Raw genomic sequence first — 22308 nt, 5'->3', positions numbered from 1 at the left:
ACATTTGAGCTAAGAGGAGCCCCATGCTGTGTTTTATGAGCACACAAGGGGTGGGGTAGGTCTTCCAGTTGAGAACGGAGAGATTTTTTGTTTAGTGTTTGGGTGCCTTATTATACTCGTTATCCTTGCTCTTGTGGTTTGCTAGCATTTGAAGCAGACCTATCTCGCCACCTCTTATCCTGTGGTGGTTCTTCAACTCCTCTAACATACTGGTAGTCAAATTCTGGTGGATGGTCAAATTCTGGATCTCTGGAGAGTAAGATCCATTGTCCATGCCAGTCCCTCCTGCTAATCCTTGCCTGCTCTGAAGGCTGGAGAATGGTGTGGGCCATATTCTTAGCGGCCAAATACCAAAATAACACATTCAACCATTTTAGAATGTCAAATGTGTGATACTTAGAGAATTATCTACTCAGCATGTGTGTTCTTGTATAAGCATGCTTAAGGTGATGTTTCTTCTTTTGCTTTAGAAAGATGATTGTTACTGACCTTTGAAGGATGACTAAGAAAAAAGAGTGGGTTGTTCACCCCTCAGAGAGGGTGAGGCAACCAGCCTGTGTATCACTTCCAAAGACAACATATGTTCCCCCACCTGTATCTGTTAGGGTGTTTATTATATTTTTATACACTATGATGCATTTGTTGTCTCTGTTTAATTTAGTTTTTAATGCCTGGGAGATATATATGGAGGATCCTAGATCCACCTAGGAAATATTACTCTGATATCGACTTTTTTTTAATTATTATGCAACCCCTCTTACCTGTGATATATTTGTTTGGTTTAGAACTGTGTTAAAGTATTTTTTGATTTAAGTCTTAGTGTTTGAATGATCTCATATGTACTTAGCAGTGATGAGCTTGCCTGCATATTTTGCAACACTAACGCTAGCTTATGTTTTCTACTAAGTCCTGGTAAAAGGATAAGAGCTATTTGAAAGTAAAATGACTTTATAATTTCTTCTTGAGGGTCATAGTTGAAACTAAATTCTGAAAATGAAATATGTAGTGCTGCTTCTTCTGAGTGATACTTTCACATTAAGAAAATACAAAGGCATATAAGCAGAAAGATCAGTTAAATGTTTTTCTGGAGCACTTTGGTTTTAGTCACTTTTAAAAGATGTAAACTATTTTTGGAAAGAAACAATCTTTTACAGTCTTTCTGAAATCAAGTGAGATGGATTTATTGGTTTGTTGGTTGGTTTGTTACTGCTTGTATGTAAGATGTAAAAAGTCCCCAAACCAGTTTCCTTGGAAAGCAGCAGTTGACTACTTGTGGATGTCCAATGTGGGTTCCAAGCATAGATATCCAATGTTTGTATGACAAAATGTAGGTGTCTGATGAATTAGCATTGCGCAATTTAAATTTTGCTGTTGCCTTCTTGGCAGTCAATTTCAGGGATTTTTATGATTTATTTAGTGATTGTGGCTTTTAGATTCCTGGCTTTAGAATATCTTAAATAGCCAGGTTTTATTTTGAAGTAATGGCAACAATTAGGAACCACGTTTCCTTTCAGGGACAGTCTGTCAGGTGCTGAGCTCTGCCAAAGGAGAGAGGGGGAGCAAAGGTGTTTTAGCACTTCTCTGGATGAGGTTCTATTACTGCTACACCATTTCTGTTCACAGAAACTTGGAATTTATATTAGAAATTTAGACTTTGCAGATTACAGACAGTGTTGTCCCTTTACTTTAAAATGAGAGTAATGAGGGAGATGTGTAGAGTTGGAATTTCTGTGCTTTTAGGAAAGCAGAAGGAATGTGTCGAAGAATTTGAGGTGTATGTCAGAGTTTCAAGTGATTGAATGTGTGTGTGTCTTTAATATTTTGGATGTTTACCAAAGCTGGAGCTTTTCTGAGAAATTTTAAGATTAGGTTTTTGAAAGGCAATACGTGGTTTCTAGGTTATCTTAAAACTTTAACAGTTTCCTGTAGTGCATTCTTTTCCTCAAAATATATTGCTGAAATACAGTTCTTACCAGTTATGTTACTTGAAAAATTCAGGTTAGTAGACAAATATGACCTGGTAAATAAAGTACAGGGTGTTTTGTTGACCTATGTCCAATAAAAGTGGAAGAAATGGGTACTCTCAAGGGCTTCTCTGGAAGACAGTTTGCTGTGTAAAGCAAGTTTATTTTTGATAGCGGAGTCTCGGCAGTCATGAGGTACCTCAGCTTTCATTTATAGACCTCATTTGAAATCTGCTCAAACCATTTGTTTTTCCTTAAGGAAACAGTTACAATAACATCTGTCATCAACTTCAAATGTTAAGTCAGATGCCTGTGAGGACTTATAAATTGCACTTGTGAACCGGTGTGAATGTGCTTAGCTGAGTGTGAGCCCAAAGGGGGCAGATTGGGCTGTGCTATGAAATTACAAGCAAGCCACCAAATGCTTGGGGAACTCTTCAACTCTTTTGGTGAATAAATAAATAAAAAGGCAATTCCTGAAGTGCAAAGTCTTCTAATGGTTCCAGGATGCTGAGTCTATGATGAATTGAAAGCTAATCTGCTAAATCACTTGCATCACTTACAGAGCCTGTAAGTTCCTTGGACAGGTTTGATCTGATGTGGCTGAAGCACAGCCAGTTTTTCTTTGGCATGGTACTGAAATGTGCATGCTCTTGTATGTGAGCAAAGAGAACGGAGGAGAGATGTTCTACAGGTTTTTAAATTGTGATGGTTTCAAAGCATGCTGAATGTACAAATATGCTTCTTGTTTTGCAGTTTGAGTAGGCATATTGCTATTCTAGAATCAAATAAATGTAAGATGCAGAATGGATATTTAGACTTGCAAAAAAATCCCAGTATTTAAGTATTCTAAGAAACTGCTGGAGGCTGCACAAGAAGCCTTCATAGCTGACTATTTGCCTTTTTAATGAGAATGAAAACTTTGTAGCAAGTAAGAAAAAAAAAACAACTTTATCTTGCAAATATGTAAACCCATGTTTAGTTACATTCATCAGAGTAGCCTTAGTGAATTCAATTGTAAGTACTCCATTGTGTGGGAGTATCTCTGTTGGTTTCAAAACATTAAGGGTTATAAATGCATCTTAAAATTGAAAGTATGATGTAAATGCATCTTAAAATTGAAAGTATGATATAATTGCAAATGACAGAATATTTTTAAGCATACTTAATGTGAAAATAGACAAAATTACAGGTCTAACTACAAACTGTCAATTTCCTTTTACACTATTTTCAGTTCTTAGGTTATTTTACTAAAATGAATGTAGTCTCCAATATGCATTATATATATATTACCAGCTGAAGAACTTTTTTTTTTTTTTTTTTCCAAAAAACAAAACAAAAACCAACACCAGAAAAAGTCTGGTCTTTTAGATTTTTCCTAGAAAACTTTTAGGTTTTCTTAAATCATGCTTGTTTTTAAGCTCTACCTTTTCAAAGGGTAATTCAGTCTATAACTGCATTTCTGTAAATTATTTAGTCATTCAAGTTAGGTAAATGCTGACAAAAACAAAACACAACTGCTAATAACTAGGCATAACTTTCAAGTACTCCTGAAGAATGTTGTATACTTTTACATTTTAATATTTTTCCCCAAAGGAGACTATTTTAGTAAAAAACTCAGACATATGGTTATTGTTGTTGCTTTTCTTTAATAGTCATTAAATGAAAAGTACTGTTTGTCTGGTATACCATGTGCCTTAGAATAATTCTCCACAAAATACTGGAGTTTGTAAATGCAGGCTTGCATTGATAAATGAGAATTCTTATTGAGAAGGGAATAAAAGACAAGCGATTAACAGTTGCAGGATGGAAGGCATGATGAATACAGACTAGGATGCAGAATTTAGCACACAAGATATCTGTATACCTGCAAAGACTGGAGTGTTAGGAAATATTTCTCTAGAAAACTGAAAGCTTACCAGGTCTTTAGCAGTATCTATGTATCCTGGGAAGGTCATTCTGGTGTGGGGAAGCTGAGAACTAAAAAACTGAGAAGGGACAGGCAGTGTTCTGGAATTTATGTTTCTATCCCTTGTTGCTTGGATTCACACCATCCAGCCTCCCACCCATTAATAAAAAATAGAATCCCAGTGTTAGGAGTTGCAGAGAGCAGGTGGTCAGCAAAACAATGACACAGTGAGTGTGGGAGCTTCAGACAGTTTAAGCCAAAGTGTTTTACCTTGCACCTCTGAAACTCTTCACACCACTGTTGGTGTTTGTGCTTCATACTTAAAACAAACTAAACGTCCCTGTTTCTGTGGAGTGACTGTTAAATCAGAAGGGACTGGATAGTGAGAAATGCTCAACACTGGCAGGTAACTTGTACAGATTGTACATGGTTGTGTTTGCCCAGATTTGGCAGATAGGCAGCCCTATAGCTTTTTATGAAGATACAGTGTGTTCTCTGGTATAACAATTAAAATTAGATGTGATGGTTCTGCCTTTGCTTGGCTATAGAAGCTTTTTTTTTAGTGCTCCATTTTCAGGTCTTTATGATTTTACACAACATCAGAAAAATAAAATGAAACAAATTCAAAATTTCTCACCTCCCTTAAGCATCTTAGAAACCCCAGAAAGGCTTGTCACATGCAGGACTGCAGGAAAGAATTGTTTTAATGGAAGTGTTAGAGATAAAATGTTAAGAATTGGAGTCGGAGCAACAAAGAGACCAAACTTAAAATTTAGAAAATAAAGAAGGTGTCAACTGGTGGAGTTTAAATACTACTTATGTTATTTAAAGCCTATTTCTAACTATTATGATGTTTTAAAACAATTCCAATGTCTCAAAAATTGTAAAGAGTAAAATGCTTTGAAAGAAATGCACCTCTTTTGAACACTAGGCTTGTTATAAACCCATGAAACTTCTATAAAAGAGTTTAAAAGGTATAGTTGACCCTTCACTGAAGTACATTTGAGAGTAATATAATTGGCAATCCTGATAATAGTGTCAGAACTGCTTGCTTTTCAAGATTTTTAATAAGGCATTTTTAGCAAATATTTCAATTGGTGGAGTATTCTGATTACATGACAAGTATTCATTGCTGTCACTGCAACTTGACAGCATTAGAGTGCCTGACAACTTTATTTTCCGTATATGTCATTAGATGCATATTGAGTAGCCACTCCTTTTGCCTTCATATTTTCTTCTGAAAGAGAATAAAGTGTGAAAAAGAAATGAAAGGCAGGCAGGCCTGGTGAACTGTTCCTATGAGGTGATAAATGCCTGTTTTTCCATTTAGCACTGATGGGAGTTCAGGCATATGAGCTGCTCACTAGATTATAAAACAGGCTTTGGAGCTAATTTATTTACAGCTTCATATGTGCAATTTTTACAACAAGCTACAAGAGAGGGGATAAACAAATGTCTGTTAACTAGTAAAAAGAAATGTATTATGCAGACTGTAGTAAAACTTAAATTTACATATGAAATGCAGCTTCAGGACACTGTAAGGAACCTAAATGAAAATGTTGTTTTTGAAGTTGTCATGTGTGCTTTGTTTTTCAAACTTGTATGGAGTAGTTGAGTAGCAGGAAGAAATTGATTATTTTCCTTTTTGTATTAAAAAAAGCTTGGGGAGAAGAAGTAACTTGGTCAGCCTGGTAAGTAGGAAAGGAGAGTACTTCGTCCTTTTAACAGAAACAGTACTGGTCTTGTACTAACACCATACAAAGAACATTGTATTTATCTTTACTTCAGTAAAAGAAGACATGCCAGGCTGCTCTCTTAGTTTAATGAAGAAAGGAAGGTTCCCTACAACACATTTGGATTCTCTGTATCTAGTTTGTATCACCTTGCTATTTTTTTTTTAACATCAGCTCAGAAAATAAAAAACATGTGAAGAAAAGAATATTCTCTGCTGTGAAAATGTATTGTGCCACTATGAAAGCAGTAGAACACCTAGGTAAACCAAAAGAAAATGCTAGAAATATTTGTGACTTTTAGTCACTACTTTTTATACATACATGCTTCAGTTTTCTGTGTAGAGAGATGTTTTTGTTGTGGTAATAGTATTATAAAAGATGTTATCAAAATAAAGAAATCATTACTGTTTGCTAGGACAACTTTTTATGGAACAGATATTTTTCTGTGTATCTCTTTCCTTTTGTGGTGCCTCAAAGTGCAGTCCTGGCAGAGAACATAGGAGCACTATGTTCTACATTATCTCTTTTTTTCCTGTTTTGCTTTTTTTATATGTTTATATATGGGGAGCTGTAGAGTACTAAGCAGTTTTAGGCAGTTTGGAATTGGATTGATAATTCCTGCACTTAACTGTCACCATATATTGTTTTGGGAGGTTAACTCCAAAGAAGAGGTTTCTTTAAAGCTTTTGGTACTTTTACAAATGCTTGAGCTCTTGGCTCATTGTTAATATTGGCAAGTAGTTGTGCAAAGCTATTACGTATTTGGCTGATACCCAAACTTCCTGCTGACTAGGTGATTCAGGCCACAGGAGGGGACACTAAAAGCCTAAATCATCCCTCAGCATGTAAGAGTGTGTTACCAGTGAAAATCAGAACTTACAGGATACTGTGTATAGTATTTCAAGGAAACTTTGTAATTATGTTAAATGTAGAAGTAAGGATTTGGAAATTAAATTGAGTGAGATCTAGTAGTGTCATATTAGAATCCTATGGTCCATGTTTCTATAAAAATAGAAAGCTAAAAGACGCATTAAAAGAGTTGTCAGGTTTCAGCCATGTGGGTAGTGTGAACCCGTGATGTTGCTGTCTGCAGAGTGCAGGTGATCAGGTGGGGCAGGAATGTGGAAAACAAGGCAAACTGGAGTTGGAACAGGCATCAGGAGGAACTTTGTCATGAATGGTGTTAGGTTTGCTGGGGTTTTCAAGGCTGATGAGAGTATGTCTAGTGCCTGCCTTCTTGCCCCCAGGTGAGAATGTGTGCTTAATTTTCTGGATCCTAGAAGGATCTAAATAAAGTGCAGCTTTGTTTGCAATGCAGAATAAGAAACTCATGATTATAATGGTTAATTTTACATTGTGTGCATTAAAGGCATTTCTTTAAAATAAGAAAATACTGAGCTAAGCAGGTGGGCATCTGGGTTTTTTTTTTCTAGTACTAAGCTGATTTGGATTTTAAAACTTAGCTCTTATAGGAAAATGTGTGTAGTGGGTCTGCAGTCTTTCCCTACCAGACTGACTGAAAGCTGGGTGATTTTTTTTTCTCAGAGAACACTTTTAAGGGGAATATGACCTTTGTGACTCCTTTGTCCTAGCTACTGTAACACCTACAACTTGGGTAAAAAATTACTACTTGAGTATTTCTTCCTCCCTGTCCAATTAATATAGCACTGTAAAATACATCTTCAAGAATAGAATTGTCTATATCTGACCTGTCCACTCTAAGTTCAACTAGAATGGCTCTGTCAGCTGTTCTGTGGGAAGATGGAATCTCTCCTTTCTCTTTTTCTCCAGGCAGATGATGATCTGTGTGGCAATTGTTGAGGTCCTGAGGCTGATATGGCTTCTTCAAGTCTCCAGTTCCTGATATGTTGAGACACACAGTAAATCTTCCTGAAGCTAGGAAGGCTTCATGTATAAACACTAAAGAGCAGAAAAGGATGTAGGTGCTTTCATAAAGCAATTATGTATAGCTTCTACTGTGTCTGAGACTTCACAGCCATAAAGAAGGCTCCAGTTTTATCATTAAGATGTACAAATATTGAAAAAGAATATTTTCATGTGCTTGCCTATTTCTGAGGTGTTTGCAGAAAAGCCAATCTGTGTAATTCAGGTTTTAGAAGGTAACGAATTGCAAATGAGAATGGAGAAACTCTAAGAATTTTTTTAAGTCAGGGTTTTCAGCTTTTTGTCTGTGAGCTGTCCTTAGTAGCCCATTAAGTAAGAAAATCAAGCATATTATCAGTGTGTTTGTGTTTACAACACAAAAGGTCTCTGTTTTGATTAGAGTACTTCTAGGGGAAATATAAAAGAAAGTGAAAATACCGTGGAGGTAATGACACTTTGATTGGTGGTGTTTTGCTTCTCTTTTCCTGTTGCTTTCAGAATTTTCACAAGCTTATGGATGTGACAGTGTTCAATCAGCATTTGAATATTAATAAAGAAGTTAAGTGGGAAGTTAGCCTCCCTTTGGATAATGAATAAGAATCCTTTTTTCAGTACCTTTTTTCAGTGGTAAGCACTGGACTGCTAAACAAGACAGAAATGTTCTCTAAGAACTTCCAAAACTTCACAAGTTGAGAAAAGACCACAACTAATAAGCTCTAAAAGGCAAAACAAGTACCTAGAAATGTGTCAGAGACATAAACAGAAAATGAAGTAAGTTACTTAATAACTCTAAGCAAGAAACATAAATTGCTGATTTATCAGAATGTACAATGAAAAGGAAAAACAGCATGAATGTGACATAAGATACAATATTCTGTACTTCTGCTTCCGAAGAACAAAAAATTTATACCAAACCCTGACAGGACACATGGCTGACATGCAGCATGGTTTCAAGAATCAGCACTTTATTATTCCCCAGTAAAACCTTTTATACCCCTCTCACATGTGTAACCCCTGCGTGCCCTTTTACTCTGTCATTGGTCAATACACATCAGCATTCTGTGCTGCTTTTCCTTCAGTGCTCTTCACCTGTCTTACACAGCTGCACCACATCAGAGATGAGGCTCAGCCACAGCCCCATTCCTAATGTCCCATAATCTGTTCTCCTACGAAACTCCACCACCTGGCTGTGTATCATATCTACTGTATCTAAAAATATTTTATTGTGTGCAGTTTAAATTGACACTGGCAGTTCCTGCTAGCAGTATTGTTTTTTCACCAGACCAGAGCGGAGTGTTTTTTATGGGGTGTTTGTTTTGTATTGTTTGTGATTTTGTATTGAGTGAGTACGAGTGCGGGGTGAATTCTATCAATTTAGAAGATTTGTTGTTGCTTTTGCTCAGGATCTGCCAGGAGCCAGTGGAAGGAAAATTATCTTCAGCTCTGGTCTCATGGGAAGTTTGTCTTTGGAGGAGCTATGGAACTATTTCAGGCAATTAGAAAGATACAAGGATGGGTTTCTCAGAGGGCTTGATGAGTTATTTGGCCAGAGGATGGCTGGCACTTGAGAATTAGGATAGAATTAGGATAAGCAGTTGCATTTCCTCAATCACCATGATGAGAATTTTTTTTAATTGGTCAATGTGTTGGAGTTGAGATGGAAGAAAAGTGAATTCTGGAGGCTCTAAGAGAGTTGTTCCTAATGTCAACAATAAATATTTTTCTTTATGTAAATATCATATTGTCTCTCATTTAAGTCCATTAACATATCAGCTGAGGTATTGGGCCCATATTGTTCATTCCAACTTAGTTTAACAAGCTTTAGCTCAATGTTTTCTAGCAAGAAAGAAATTAGGACGTCTATTTTGATTGAAATTAGTTTGAAAATGCATTTTTAACTGATCATCCTAAATATAAAATGTGTAGTAGTTTTTTGAAATTATTACTCAGGGAAGTGGGTTTGTCAGAAATTGAATGATTACTTGTAAGTTAATTTCCCAAAATGAAAACTTAACTTAATTTCATACTATTTTTTTTCAGGTCTGCCTTTGGAGGAAAACCAGATTTTACCTACAGGAAGAATGCAGTGAAACTGCTGGTATTTCTAGCTGGAATTATAAATTTAATACTCAACTTTAGTGTTACTAGTTTCTTAGTAAGTAGTACCTCAAAGTAGAAGAAAAATGTATGGAAGTGCAAGAACAATCGGCAACTTGGAAGGAAGTCCCTCCAGGTCTCCCCGCTTGCCAAGGTCCCCTCGCCTGGGTCACAGGAGAACCAGCAGTGGGGGAGGAGGAGGGACGGGGAAGACGCTGTCCATGGAGAACATCCAGTCCCTTAACGCAGCCTATGCAACCTCTGGACCAATGTACCTGAGTGACCACGAGGGTGTAGCTTCTACGACTTTCCCAAAGGGCACAATGACTCTTGGAAGGGCTACAAATCGAGCTGTGTATGGTGGCCGAGTCACAGCCATGGGGAGCAGCCCCAATATTGCTTCTGCTGGACTGTCACACACAGATGTCCTTTCTTACACTGACCAGCACGGAGGGCTGACCACATCCTCACACCACCACCACCACCAGGTTCCTTCCATGCTGAGACAAGTTAGGGATAGCACCATGTTAGATCTGCAGGCTCAGCTTAAGGATCTACAGAGGGAGAATGACCTTCTCAGAAAAGAACTAGACATTAAGGACAGCAAGCTGGGGTCCTCTATGAACAGCATCAAAACTTTCTGGAGTCCTGAACTAAAGAAAGAGAGAGTATTGAGGAAAGAAGAAGCAGCCAGAATGTCTGTTCTTAAAGAACAGATGAGAGTTTCCCATGAAGAAAATCAGGTAAGTAATGATGAAAGTTTCTTCGTGTTGATTTATACTTGATGTTTTGCTTTTGGTAGTGTATCCAGTGCTGGCACAAGAATTTGATATTTGCCACAAGAATTGTATGTCTTGGTATATCTGCTTCTGACTACTAACTGTAGGAAAGCACACTAATAAGAATCCAAATGCAAGTTATAATTTCCTTTGTGTATCATCCCTTCACATTTCACATGGAAAAAATAATTGTTTTTACCCTTTCTTTTATTTTTGAAACTTTCTCTAGGGTTTTTTGCAACAGCTGTCTAAATGTTGTCTTGGCAACATTTTTTGAATAGGTAAATGAGCCACATTTGAAAAAGCATAAATAAACACCCAGAGGCATATTTTGTTTAAGCTGTACAGGGATTTAACAGTTTTAAAGTTAAAAGAAGATAAATCCTCATATTCAGCTTTCTGTACTTCTGCGTTACAGAATGAAGTGAAAGTTTTCAGTAACATTTCAGAGACCTACATTGTAGAAAATTAGTATCTTGTAAATAGGTATTTCAAATACTTCTATTCATGATGTAACATTATTTTCCTGAAGTTAGAAAAAGATTCAAATATTTTAATCTGGATGGATAAATCTGTAAAGTCAATCTTTGAGACTTGGCTATATCAAATAAACAGCTAATATACAAAGCTATATGCAACAGCAGCACAGAATAAATAAAAAAAGATTATCCTTTCGTTCTCCACACACTTTTTGGCTTCTGGTCTTATTTTAAAGCTGTTCCTTTTTAGACCATCTGTTAACTTTCCCCATACAAAAACAGAGTCCTGTGTTTCTCTCACTTCCAGATTTCAAATCTAAACTTCTTTACTGGCAGGCAGCAACTACTGAGATTTTTAATTTACTTCCAAGTTTGTGATCAATTAGAGCATCTCAGCAGACTTTTCACCTTTTAGGCATTTTATGAACCTAAATATCTACACAGCTGGCAAGTCTGTTACTTCAGTGGGAAACTGACTGTGTTGTCATCAGGAATTCAGTCCAATGAATTAATTTATTACTTTCTTGTATAACTTTTTTATCCAATCTGATGATAGTACTTGCTGATTATTTATTTATAGCAGATGTACTAGGATGCTGCTAGAAGCAATATTAGCAAAAAGATCCATGATGGAGGTTGTTTTTGAAAAACTTTGTTGGTTAGGTATTTTAATGATGGTAGTTGGTGTCACCTTAGGAGGAGAAATATTCTAATACTCTTGTCTATTTCTTATGGAAATGTCACATTAATATACTGACATTTGGAATTTGAATCTGGTATTTAGAGACACTATCACACACCAGTGAGGTTTGTTTTTTTCCCTAAAAGCTAGTTTTCCTTATCTAGAGGGGAAAGTAAACTAGTAACTCAGTTATGAGTTTATTCATATCGTATCTTTTTGACAAATTCTCATGTTTTCTTGTAACAGTAAACCTGACAAAAACAATCTATTTTGCCCTATGTATATATTTAACACGAAATCGTACTCTATAATACAATAACACAAAGATTAGGTAGCTCAGTATTCCATTGCTTAGAGTCCAGATGTTCACAGAAGAGGCCAAGGACACAGTGGTATCCCCAGAGAGTATTCCTTATGATCTAGTTGCTGTTTCTTTCTGCTTAATAACTCAATGGACTTTAAAATTAGCCAGTTACTTTTGGGCCTGTGTAAAATGCCAGTGTCCACAGGCTCTTGCAGTGTAACTTACCTGTGAGGAACCACTGCTTTTCCTTTTGTTTTGCACTAGAATTGGCTGCTTTTGCTAGGGTTCTCTGTTCCTTTTACTGAAAGAAGCAATAAATAATTGATGTCTGGTGCCAGTCTCTGTGCCACTGTGCCATCATCACATCTCTCCCTCAGCTCTTTTTCAGACAGGAGAATCTTACCATGTGAGATAATTCTTTGCGAAATAGTAACATGTTTTTTCAGACGTATTACATATTTGGGATTTTTTTTAAGGTGAGGAGACCAAAGCATCTTAGTTTTTGATAAGGTGTAAAAAGAGTTGTGTTGATGTTGTAGTGTTTACCCTTTTATTCTGTATGTCTCTCACAGGAATTCTCAACAGTTAGTTTGTTTTTTCCAGTTTTGGATGACTTTATTTTTTCTGCTACTGAATACTAAGCTATTAATGGAAATATTTATCATAGCTGAAAAAAACCTCACCATTAATTCTAACCAGTTAAGATCCCAGCTTGTTATGCATAAAGGTAGGATTATTTTCACTTGTGTGCCACTTTTATCTCCCTGAATTTCATCTGCCAGCCTCTGACTATTTGCTTAGTCTTAAAAAATTCTTCTTTGCATTTGGTTTTTATCTTTGCTGCCCTGAATAACCAAATACCATGAGGGAAATTACTCATCTTACTGATCACTCTGCTCTCTTGGTTACTCAGGAAGTCTCAGTCAGCACAAAGCCCAGCCACAGGTTCCAGCAAAACTCCACAGGGACTTTGTTGGTTTTAGGAGTCAACCATGTGTTTCTGCTATTTCCTCCCTAGTAATGAAATATTTGTGTATAAAAGCAGCCATACTTTTATGTAATTGCTGCTTACTTTTCTTATAGGCATTTGCAGAGGAGCTTTTCTGAAGGAATGGCTTTGGAAGCCCAAGCTGGCTGTATCAGCTTGTTTATCACTCTTATCCAGAGGGTTAGTGATTCTTTCAAACAACTATTTTAGGTTAGAATCATCAAAAAGCTGTAATTTTAAGGAACCAAAAAAGTGATGTGCTCTGTCACATCTATCCTAAAAGTGGTCAGTCTATCCCTGTGTGTCTGAGCTTTATTGGCTTACAAAACTTCCTTAAAAACTGAGTGGTTTCATACTGAAACACTAAAAAGTGTTTTCACATTGGCTGTCCATGATGTGACTCTGCCTGGCTTCCTTTCCGAGTAGAGTTTGGGAATTCCCAGAGACTGGAGAAGGGCAAATCTATCTGCCTGCCAAAAAAAAAGTGAAGTGAGAGAATGAATGAAATACATTTCATTTTTTTTGTATTGGTTTCTGAAAAAATATTGCAAATGCCAAAGAATTATTTGGAAACTGTTTTTTAAAAAATCATTAGCTATGTCTAAGTATAGCGGGGGGGGGGGGGGGGATGGAATAAAAAGAAATATGCTAACACCCAATATGGATTTTGTCAAAAGTAATGTCAAAGAAGTCTGATTTTTCTTGGATGACAGGAAAACACACCTTATGAACAATGGAAAAACAGTAGCAAAATATTGATGTTAACAAAACTTTGTCTCAAAAGATTTCCCTTTAGTGAGCTGGTGGGAAATATATGACAGGAAGTTGCTACTATATGGAGAACTATTTGATTGGAAGCTTGTCAAAGTGTAATCATCAGTGATTCATGGTGAAATTGGAGATATTTCCAGTAGGATCTGGTAGGGATCTGTCATGTGCTGGAGGCTTTCATCAGTGTCCTGAAGGATGGATGTGTGTTGTACATCCAGATAATGTCAAGATATTAAAAATGCTTAAAAAAAATCCTAGAAAGTAGGATAATGAATGAAAATAAATTTGCAACATAAATGAATTAGTCTGAAATAGTAGAATCTGTTTCAGTAGGAAGATGGATAAAATTAAACCTTTTGGAAGCAGAAAGAGATCCGTGAGGAAGTTTATGGACAGTAACTTGGACATTGCTGTTTTTTCCTTTGAAAGTTGTTATATTTCTGAAAGTGTAGACTTTTCAGCACTTGTGCTTTGATATCACAGCTTACCTTTAGTTGTCTTGTTCTTCATGTTCTTTGTGATATTTTCTGACAGCATAACTGGAATTATCTAATATATACGTTGATATATATATAGGGGCAGGAAGTACTCTACGTTTTTTAACTATTTAAAGTGATTCTTCATCTTAGAATTATCCATCTGCAGTGTCTCAAACAGATTTTGCTTTTTTTTTGCCTAGGTAAATAGTTAGTCCCTCTAATCTGGCTTGAATAGAAGATTCTAATCATGTGTAATGGGTAGAAGAGTTAGTGTAGAAGGTTTCAGTAGAGAGCAGAAGCCATGAGGCAGGAAGTGGTGGGAAGACACAAGACATTATTCAACAGTATTCACTTCCAAGGTTGTTGCCTGTCTGTCAAGAGGTGAAAACTAATGTATTGATTTGGATTAGCTGCTTCTAATAGAATACATTAATGTTTATCAGTTGATATGCTGCTTTATGACATTGCAAAAACTGAATCACTATGACATTTAAAAAGCATATCAAGCTCAGCTGCAAAAAATAAAGCCCATTTTACCTACTTAAAAGTATTATTTAATACTACATAAGTAATAAAAAATGGACACTCTGCAATGAACAATGGCTCTTTTTTCAGTCATGGCATGGTTATAGGATATTGGAAATAAATGGGCAGGTAGGATCTTTTTTTCCCTTAACGAAAACCAGGTTTTTTCAATTGACTTAATGTGTTCTTTGAAAAAATATTATGAATTTTGATCTTTTGAAATATAGTTCCTATCCTGATACTGCAGGAATTTACTTCTGATTAATGAGATGGAGAGAGGGTAAAAAGGATTGTGAGCAGTTCCTCTGGGGCTTATAGTTTTAAATGCAAAATTTTCTTGAAATAGCTTCTCAGAATAACTTTTGCCCATCTGTAGCAATGTGTATATCTCAGATGCTGCAATTAGCAGAATAGCACTGATAAAATAATCACTAGAGAAGGGAATGTGTATTCACATAATTCAGAATTGTGAGTAGCCACTCAATGTTGTTTCACATGCTCTTCATTTTCACTTTGATTCATGACAAGTATCTAAATAGAACAATAAAATAAAATATACTAACAAATATTCTGAAATGGTGTTTCCCTTCTCTGTGCTAATTAAACTATGTTCCAAATAAAACATTGATTAGGCTAAGGTATACAGTATTTTTTTAAAAAGTATTTTTTAGATATTTTGTTTGTGCCCTTTGAAATTCTTGTGGGTTTATTGTAGTTGAATATGCAGGGAGTTGCAAACACTTGGGTATTTAGTGTGAGTTCATGTATAGATATTGCGTTCCTTAACGTGTCCAAGTATGCACTTGATTACTGGTTGGAAAGGACCTTTCATTGTTTGTTAATACCAGATGTGGTCAGAGGAGGATTTTTTGGGGTATAAAGTCTTTTCAGCCTATCTTATTGTGTAAATGTGTGAAACAGCAGGGATTTTGAAGCTTATTGTGAATATTAATGAAGTACATGGTTACACAACTCAAAGGTAGGAGCCTGAGGAATGGAAATGTTGTGCTTGTGGTTTGCTATGCTACCTGAGGTGTGTTTTCATATTAATAATCTTAAAAAAAAAATAAATTGGCTGTATTTTTACTAAATAAGTCTCTCCAAAAAAAAATACTTCTAATGTCAAATTTTAATGTAGCATTTACAACCTGTGGAAGATTAAGGTGTTGTAGGACGATTCTGTAAAGCCAGTAGGTTCATCACATCCATTATATTTGTTTTTCACTGTATTGTTGTTTTCTGCTCTCTTCAGCTTTTCAAAAAAATATTTCTGTCTTGAGCTGCATGCATGCTTGTTGGTTTTAACTTTATTTTGCATGTTTCCACTGTTTTCTTCATTTAAACTCATGTACATTGATGGCAATTTAGGTAAGTGCGAAATATTTCTTCTTTACTTTGTTTATTAAATGTGACAAAGCGCTTAAGCTTTTAACCACACAGAATAGATCAAATTCATTATCTGAATCAGAAAGTAGAATGAAATCAGTGGATTTTAAAATTATTTATTTTTATTAATATTTTCATTATTTATTATTATTGAAAATAATAATGTCTGAAATGGGAAGAGGCCACAACAGCAGGACCCTTCTGAGGAGAGAGGGTGTGTAGTTTGTGAGGAGGAGTGAACAAGCTGTGCTAGAAGGGTGTGTGTTTTGTTGTTGTTTCTGATGAGGAGGACAGGCTCCTGGCTCTGGTGGGCAGTAGAATTTGATAAGGAGGGGGCTGTGATACTGCAGATAACCAAGGAAAATTTGAGGGAGTAATAATCTGAAAGTGCTTAAGGGTGAAAGAGGGAATGTAGTTACTTTTAACCATTTTTCCCCCCTCTGTCTCAAAAAGCTTGGTAAGTATTGAGCTAGAAAAAGGAATAATAGGAATGTGACTCTTACTGTGCAAGTACTTGTTTAGTCTTGGCTGAAGCTTTTTGGTGCTATTCTGGTTTAGATAGTAGTCATATATACATCAAAAAGTACAAACTAATAGTTTAGGTTGTATGAGAACTGTATCACATTTTAGTGGTAAATTGGAAAGAATAGTATTAAGTTACACCATTCTGGGCATTTTTGAGGTATAATGAGATCTGAGGAAAGTAATTTTTGATTTTGTTCTGTTGCCCCCAGTATTTAAAAAAAGATAAGGACCATGCATTGTAGTGTTTAGAATTCACTGTGTGTAGTTCTCAGCTGAAAAAGTACTACTTTATTTAGAACAAAAAGGTACTTTATTCATCATGTTGGAAACTAAAAATTATTGAATATTGCAAAATACCCACTTTAAATTCAGCATATAGGTCATTCTCAATTATCCAGTGTTGAAGTGCTAGCATGAAATATTTTGAGAAGGTAGATTGACTCTATAGCAGAAAGATCATTGCAATGAAAGGTGGTTGGGACTGTACAAAGCTCTGTGACTTGAAACTGTGAACTCGCCAGCTTTGAACATAGTCACATCCTTAACTAATATTTGATGGTTCAATCCAAAACACTACAAAATCTGCTGCTGTTTCTGTTGTGGATGTTTTTGTCCTTTAATGGTGGTGACTATCTTAAAACTAAAGTATCACATGAGGAGTTTTTTGAAAAGCCATAGGTTTATTATTTATTTTTGAACTTGATATTTCAGCATTTAGTAATTTCATCCTGTTCATTAAGCTTCCATTGCAACTTCAGATGGATACTGCATTCTCTGTTCCCCAGTCTGATGCATTTTTTTCTACTGTTCAGCAGTGGTTATTGTGTTGCTGTGTGGGTAAAACCCTTTAACAGAAGCCAGGATTCTGACTGGGTCTCAGAAAAGACCACTTCAGGAAAAAATATAGACCTGGCAGAATATTAGTTGGGACAAAACTACCTTTAAGTTACCCTTGCTTTATGCTTGTAGGGCTCTACTTCAATGTGTACCTTCAGCATCTACTGCTAAGCCACACCTGTTGCATTTTACCCCCTCCTAAATTAGGGAAGTCCAGCTTCAGTTCTATCCTAGTAGGTACTTTATGTTGTCAGAATGACTTAAGGAAATTAGGAGAGAGGATATTGTATATAAGCCATCTTGAATTTTGTTAGAATTGGATGGTATTGGATGCATCACATTAATCATAAATGGTTTCATAATGCAGAAATTTGTTTGGAAAGCAAGTTTTACAAAACATTAATGAAATCTCCTGGAGATGCTAGTTAAACATTTAATCTCATCAATAATACAGTTTCTTACAGGTATCATAGATAATACATCAAACATTACCCTTGGAGAATTTCTTTCCCACTGATTATGATGGAGCCAGTAGTTTATGGAGTATTTTTTAAAGTATATTTTTATTTCTCTGTTAGGTTCTCTAAACTGGTTTCCCTCCTTGAGGTCCTAGACTTAATCTGAAAAAAATGCTGGGAATGACTTTTCAGAATTTTCTATCATCTAAAGTGGAAGAGAGCAAAGGAAGTACTGAAAAAAGTAATTTCTTTCTCATTTTACAATTTTAGTCTTTATTAGCAAAATTTCAGATATTTTCCTTACTTTTGGTCCTTTTATCTTGTATTTTCTGGCAGTTGTCCCCAAATCATCTAAGAAGCAATTGATAATGCCATATTCAATTAGCCTGCAATGCAGAACTCCTCTGGGCTGTTTCTGAGAAACGCAACCCCTTTAACTTCTGCAAAGCATTATATTTGTTTATTTTATATATGTGTACAATTTAAAGGGAAACTTGCATGACACTTCCAGCTTTGCAACAGCAAAATAAAAATCTTTGAACATGCAGTCAATTCCCCACTGCTCGTAAATCTGACTTACGACTTTTGCTATAGCTTTCATCTTTGGCTGGTCTGAAAGAACTTCCTAACCTTTCTCTTTTCTGTTATGCCCCTGAATTCATAAGATGCATTTCACTATGTTGTCAGGGTAAGGGCAATGTTGTGATGGTGACTTAACCTATTGGTCATTAATTCAATTTTCTTCTGATTTTTTGCATGTTTAAAATTATGCTTGATTGATGCCATGAGGGTCAAATTTGGACTGTTTATCACTTGCTCTGTTGAATGTGTCTGGCATTCCTGACTATGGAACTGTGTATTATCTGGTGCTAGTGAGTCACTTGTTAAAGCTGTCAGCTGCAAGATAATGTCTGTTACTTGAATTTATTGCTGGGATATCTGTCAGCTGAGTTGGCAAAGAAACTAGGATTCAGGAACCCTTGGCATATTTTGTAAAGGATAACTTTGGTTCAAGCTGGATTGCTTGTGGTAGGAGCAAATAAGTCTTTTGAATCTACTGATTTTGGAATATTTGGCCTGTGGGATGAGGAAAATATTTGCTTTTTGAATTTCCTCAAGCATCTGCCACAGGATAGTTATTGCTCTTACTCTTGGTGTTGCAAGATGATAAAAAAGCTAACAAAACACATGTTAAAAGAAGGCAGTAGATTTCATGTGAAGTAATCTTTGTACCCCAAAGAAAAAGGAGTGAATGATGAGTTTGCCAAAAGGAAAATCCTGAGACAAATCAATGTGAATATTTCAGTGCTAGAGACTCAGAGAATGCTAAGGTCTTGTAAGGTCTGTATTCCAGTCTCATCTATAATTGAATGAGAGGGTGGGGTCTAATCACATGACATTTCTGTAGGAGAAAAGCAACGGTCAGCAGAACCTACAGGAAAGCATTACACATGTTGGGGTGCAGCTTCAGAGGAGCAGCAAACCCAAAAACAAGGCCTGCTTTTTCAACTCACTCAAGTTTCCATTTAACTGACTACAGCATTAATTGTATACAGTTATACAAAGCTCACTGCAAAAGCCTGCATTTAAATTGAGAGGATCACTGAAAGAGGCAGGGAGCTGTGCTTTGAAAATTAAAAGTTTTCTATGTATTTTGACTTAAACTGTGTAAATGGACTCATAGTTCTTGAAATTTGTAGGTGGAAAGGCTGAAAGGATAGAACTGTTAGTGTAAACTTTTTCTTGTGTGTGACATTAACTTCCAGGTACCTGGTTACTGGTAAAGCATAAAACTCTTAACTAATTCAGTGAAGAAATGCCTGAATATTGTGGTATAATATTCCATCTGGTGAACTAGTGGGTTATATTTAAATCATTATACACCAAAGCATAAATAAAATATTTCAATCCTAACTTGAAAAATCACTGTTTACAATCAACATGTCTGTAATTAAAGCTTGCTTCTATTCAATTGATGTGTATATGTAATTATTCACATGTGTACACAAAAAAAATTATACAGACTTTTGCATTCAGTGGTCACTAAATTTCTTACTTGAGTACAGAAACTAAAGTGTATCTTGAGGGAAATCAAAATTCCCAATTACTCTTTATTTGGAAACCAAAATTATTTCCACATCATTTTGAAAATGTACCTTCTTGACAACAGAGCTCTCTGGACTATGGAGTATGTGCTATCTCTTGAAAAACTATTGACATTTATAGTGAGTTTCATGTTAACATGAATACATGTAGGTACATACTATATTGTCTTATCTGTCTTTATATTTTGAAAAATCCAAAATAAACCCACAACCTTTAATATTTCTGATTATTAATACTGCAATGAAAATTACAATATGCCTCTGGAATGATATTAAAATACTTGGAAATCTAAAGTTCTTCCTAAAAAATGTTTTCAGAAGCACATTGGATTGTATGCTGGTGTAAGTTTTGCTAGCAAGAGAGATTTGGCACAGTTTTTCATCACTCGTTAACAACCACTGCTTCCTACATCACCCTCTGGTAGATAAAATTTCTTTTAGTTTTATATTATTGTTATTTTAGTATATTTCTTTTTCTATTTATAAGAATTTACAACTTGTAAATTCCTAGTTTGGTTGAAATATGGGGATGAATGAGCTGCATAATTGCATATGAATGATCTGGTACTTTCCTTACACTTAAGAGTTATTTTTGTCTTCAGATTCCCTGGTGCAGTAAAGGAGGGGAGAAGAGAGCTAAGGAGTAGGAAACACAGAAGTTGCTTAAGGACGCCAAACCAGGCATTCTTCATCCTCTTCAGGCAGCTCATCCCTAGAAGAGGGAGAACTGTCAGACTGAGAATTTGAGCAATTAGATAAGGACACTTGTGATAGGCTTTTCCACCTGAGTACACTGCACTGTCCTGACTTCAGGACTGCAGAATTAACAAGCAGTGCCAGTCAGGCAAAGTCCAAGAAAAAATATTTATAAGTAACATTTTAGGGAACAGATTTTTTTTCTTAAAGATGTATATAGATGTAACAATAAAACATGAATTGCAGGTACCAGTGATTTTGTGTTAAATAGGGCAAGGGCATTATCCTTTTCAGGTCTTGTATAAAAGCATTGCCTCTCTGTGTACAGAAGTGGTGCATTGATGGCTAAACATAGAATCAAATATTGGAGGAAAGATTATGCAAACTTAGAAGAACACTAAATTATCTTGAGGAGTATATTTTTCATACCCTGAACCACAGGGTCTCCTTTTTTTTTGCATGTCACAGTGATCTCAGAAGAAAATAGTAACTTGGTCCAGTTGGAAACTGTATTTAAACTAAATTTTATTCCTGTTTTGCCGGTCGTTAATTTCCCAACTCTGTCCAGTCAAATTATTTCCAAATATGTGAGGTAGAATCTACTAATTTGATATTCCAAAAGCTTAACTCAAGGATAACTTGGGAATAAAATATATTAAAAAAATAGTGCCATATTTTTTAACTTACATATTTTATGGCAAACGTTGTGACACAGTGTTGCATTATTATTTCAGGTACTTTAACACATCTTAATTAAAACCCACTCAAAAAGGTAGAGAAGTAGTTTGGTTATAGGAAGATACTTTTGCCTCACACCAAATTGGTCCCAACTTGTACAATTATTTTGTGCAGCTGCCTTTTCCCTCACCTTTCTCCCCACCAGTCTTCTTTCTCTGCATTTGCTGCACATATGTGCCAGTTCTGGAGACTGACATTATTGTCCAGCTGGCTGGATTATTTCAGAGTAACTTTTTCAGTCCTCTTGTAGGTTTTAGATAATTGAAAATTTGTGAAACTGAGTGTTGTATTATATGAGTTTTTAAAACAAGTCCCATTGTGTGTGAAATTTCTGTCTTTATATTCTGAGGAAGGTTTACCTTCAGGTAAACCATACCTCTCAGGGCATTCTTTCACCATTTGAACATCTATTAGGAACGGGTTATTCACCTTGTATAGTTTTTAAAAAGAGAGTTTCAATTATATTTAATTTATCTCAAGTTCTACTCTTTGTGAGTTGTGACTGTGTTTTAATATCCCAATCTGAAAGTTTGTGCTTTGACAAGTGTGTGTGGCTTAATGCCTTCTGACCTTTGCCAGATCATTCTTTTTCTGCAGAACTTTGGATTTAAGCAGGAAGGGGCACAGAGCACTTGCAAAATCACTTTATTTCTGTGCCAACCAACAATTGCTCATATTCTGCAGTTTTTCCTAAGTTGTTAGTGTCACATTTAGGGTACTTCAGGTGTTTTACACTTGCATATCTGCTTCATGAGAATGTTGCATACTGAGGATATTATGACTCAGTGAAGACCACAATTTACCATTGAATTACACTCTCTTTGGCAGGTGAGTAATGCATTTTAGCTCTAATACAGTGTTTGGTGTTTGCCCTGAACACTTTATTTTGAGATGTCGATAAATATAATTTTTTAATTCTGTCTTTATATTATCTGAAGGGTTGGGTTTTTTTTTTCAGAATCTTAATTA

At 35.7% G+C, this 22308-nt stretch overlaps 1 protein-coding gene across 1 annotated transcript in view; it reads left to right on the top strand.

Annotated features, from left to right (window-relative positions):
• The window catches only part of ERC2 (ELKS/RAB6-interacting/CAST family member 2), a 302460-nt gene that overhangs the window by 4551 nt on the left and 275601 nt on the right, over positions 1 to 22308 (top strand). Inside the window, exon 2 of the mRNA XM_063411966.1 lies at positions 9531 to 10330. Coding sequence (XP_063268036.1) covers positions 9674 to 10330 — 657 coding nt within the window. The 5' untranslated portion in view covers positions 9531 to 9673. The remainder of the gene's footprint in view (positions 1 to 9530; positions 10331 to 22308) is intronic.

Source organism: Prinia subflava, chromosome 14 (genome assembly GCF_021018805.1).
Source record: "Prinia subflava isolate CZ2003 ecotype Zambia chromosome 14, Cam_Psub_1.2, whole genome shotgun sequence".
Lineage (NCBI taxonomy): Eukaryota > Metazoa > Chordata > Aves > Passeriformes > Cisticolidae > Prinia > Prinia subflava.
This window is presented reverse-complemented; position numbering and strand designations above follow the sequence as displayed.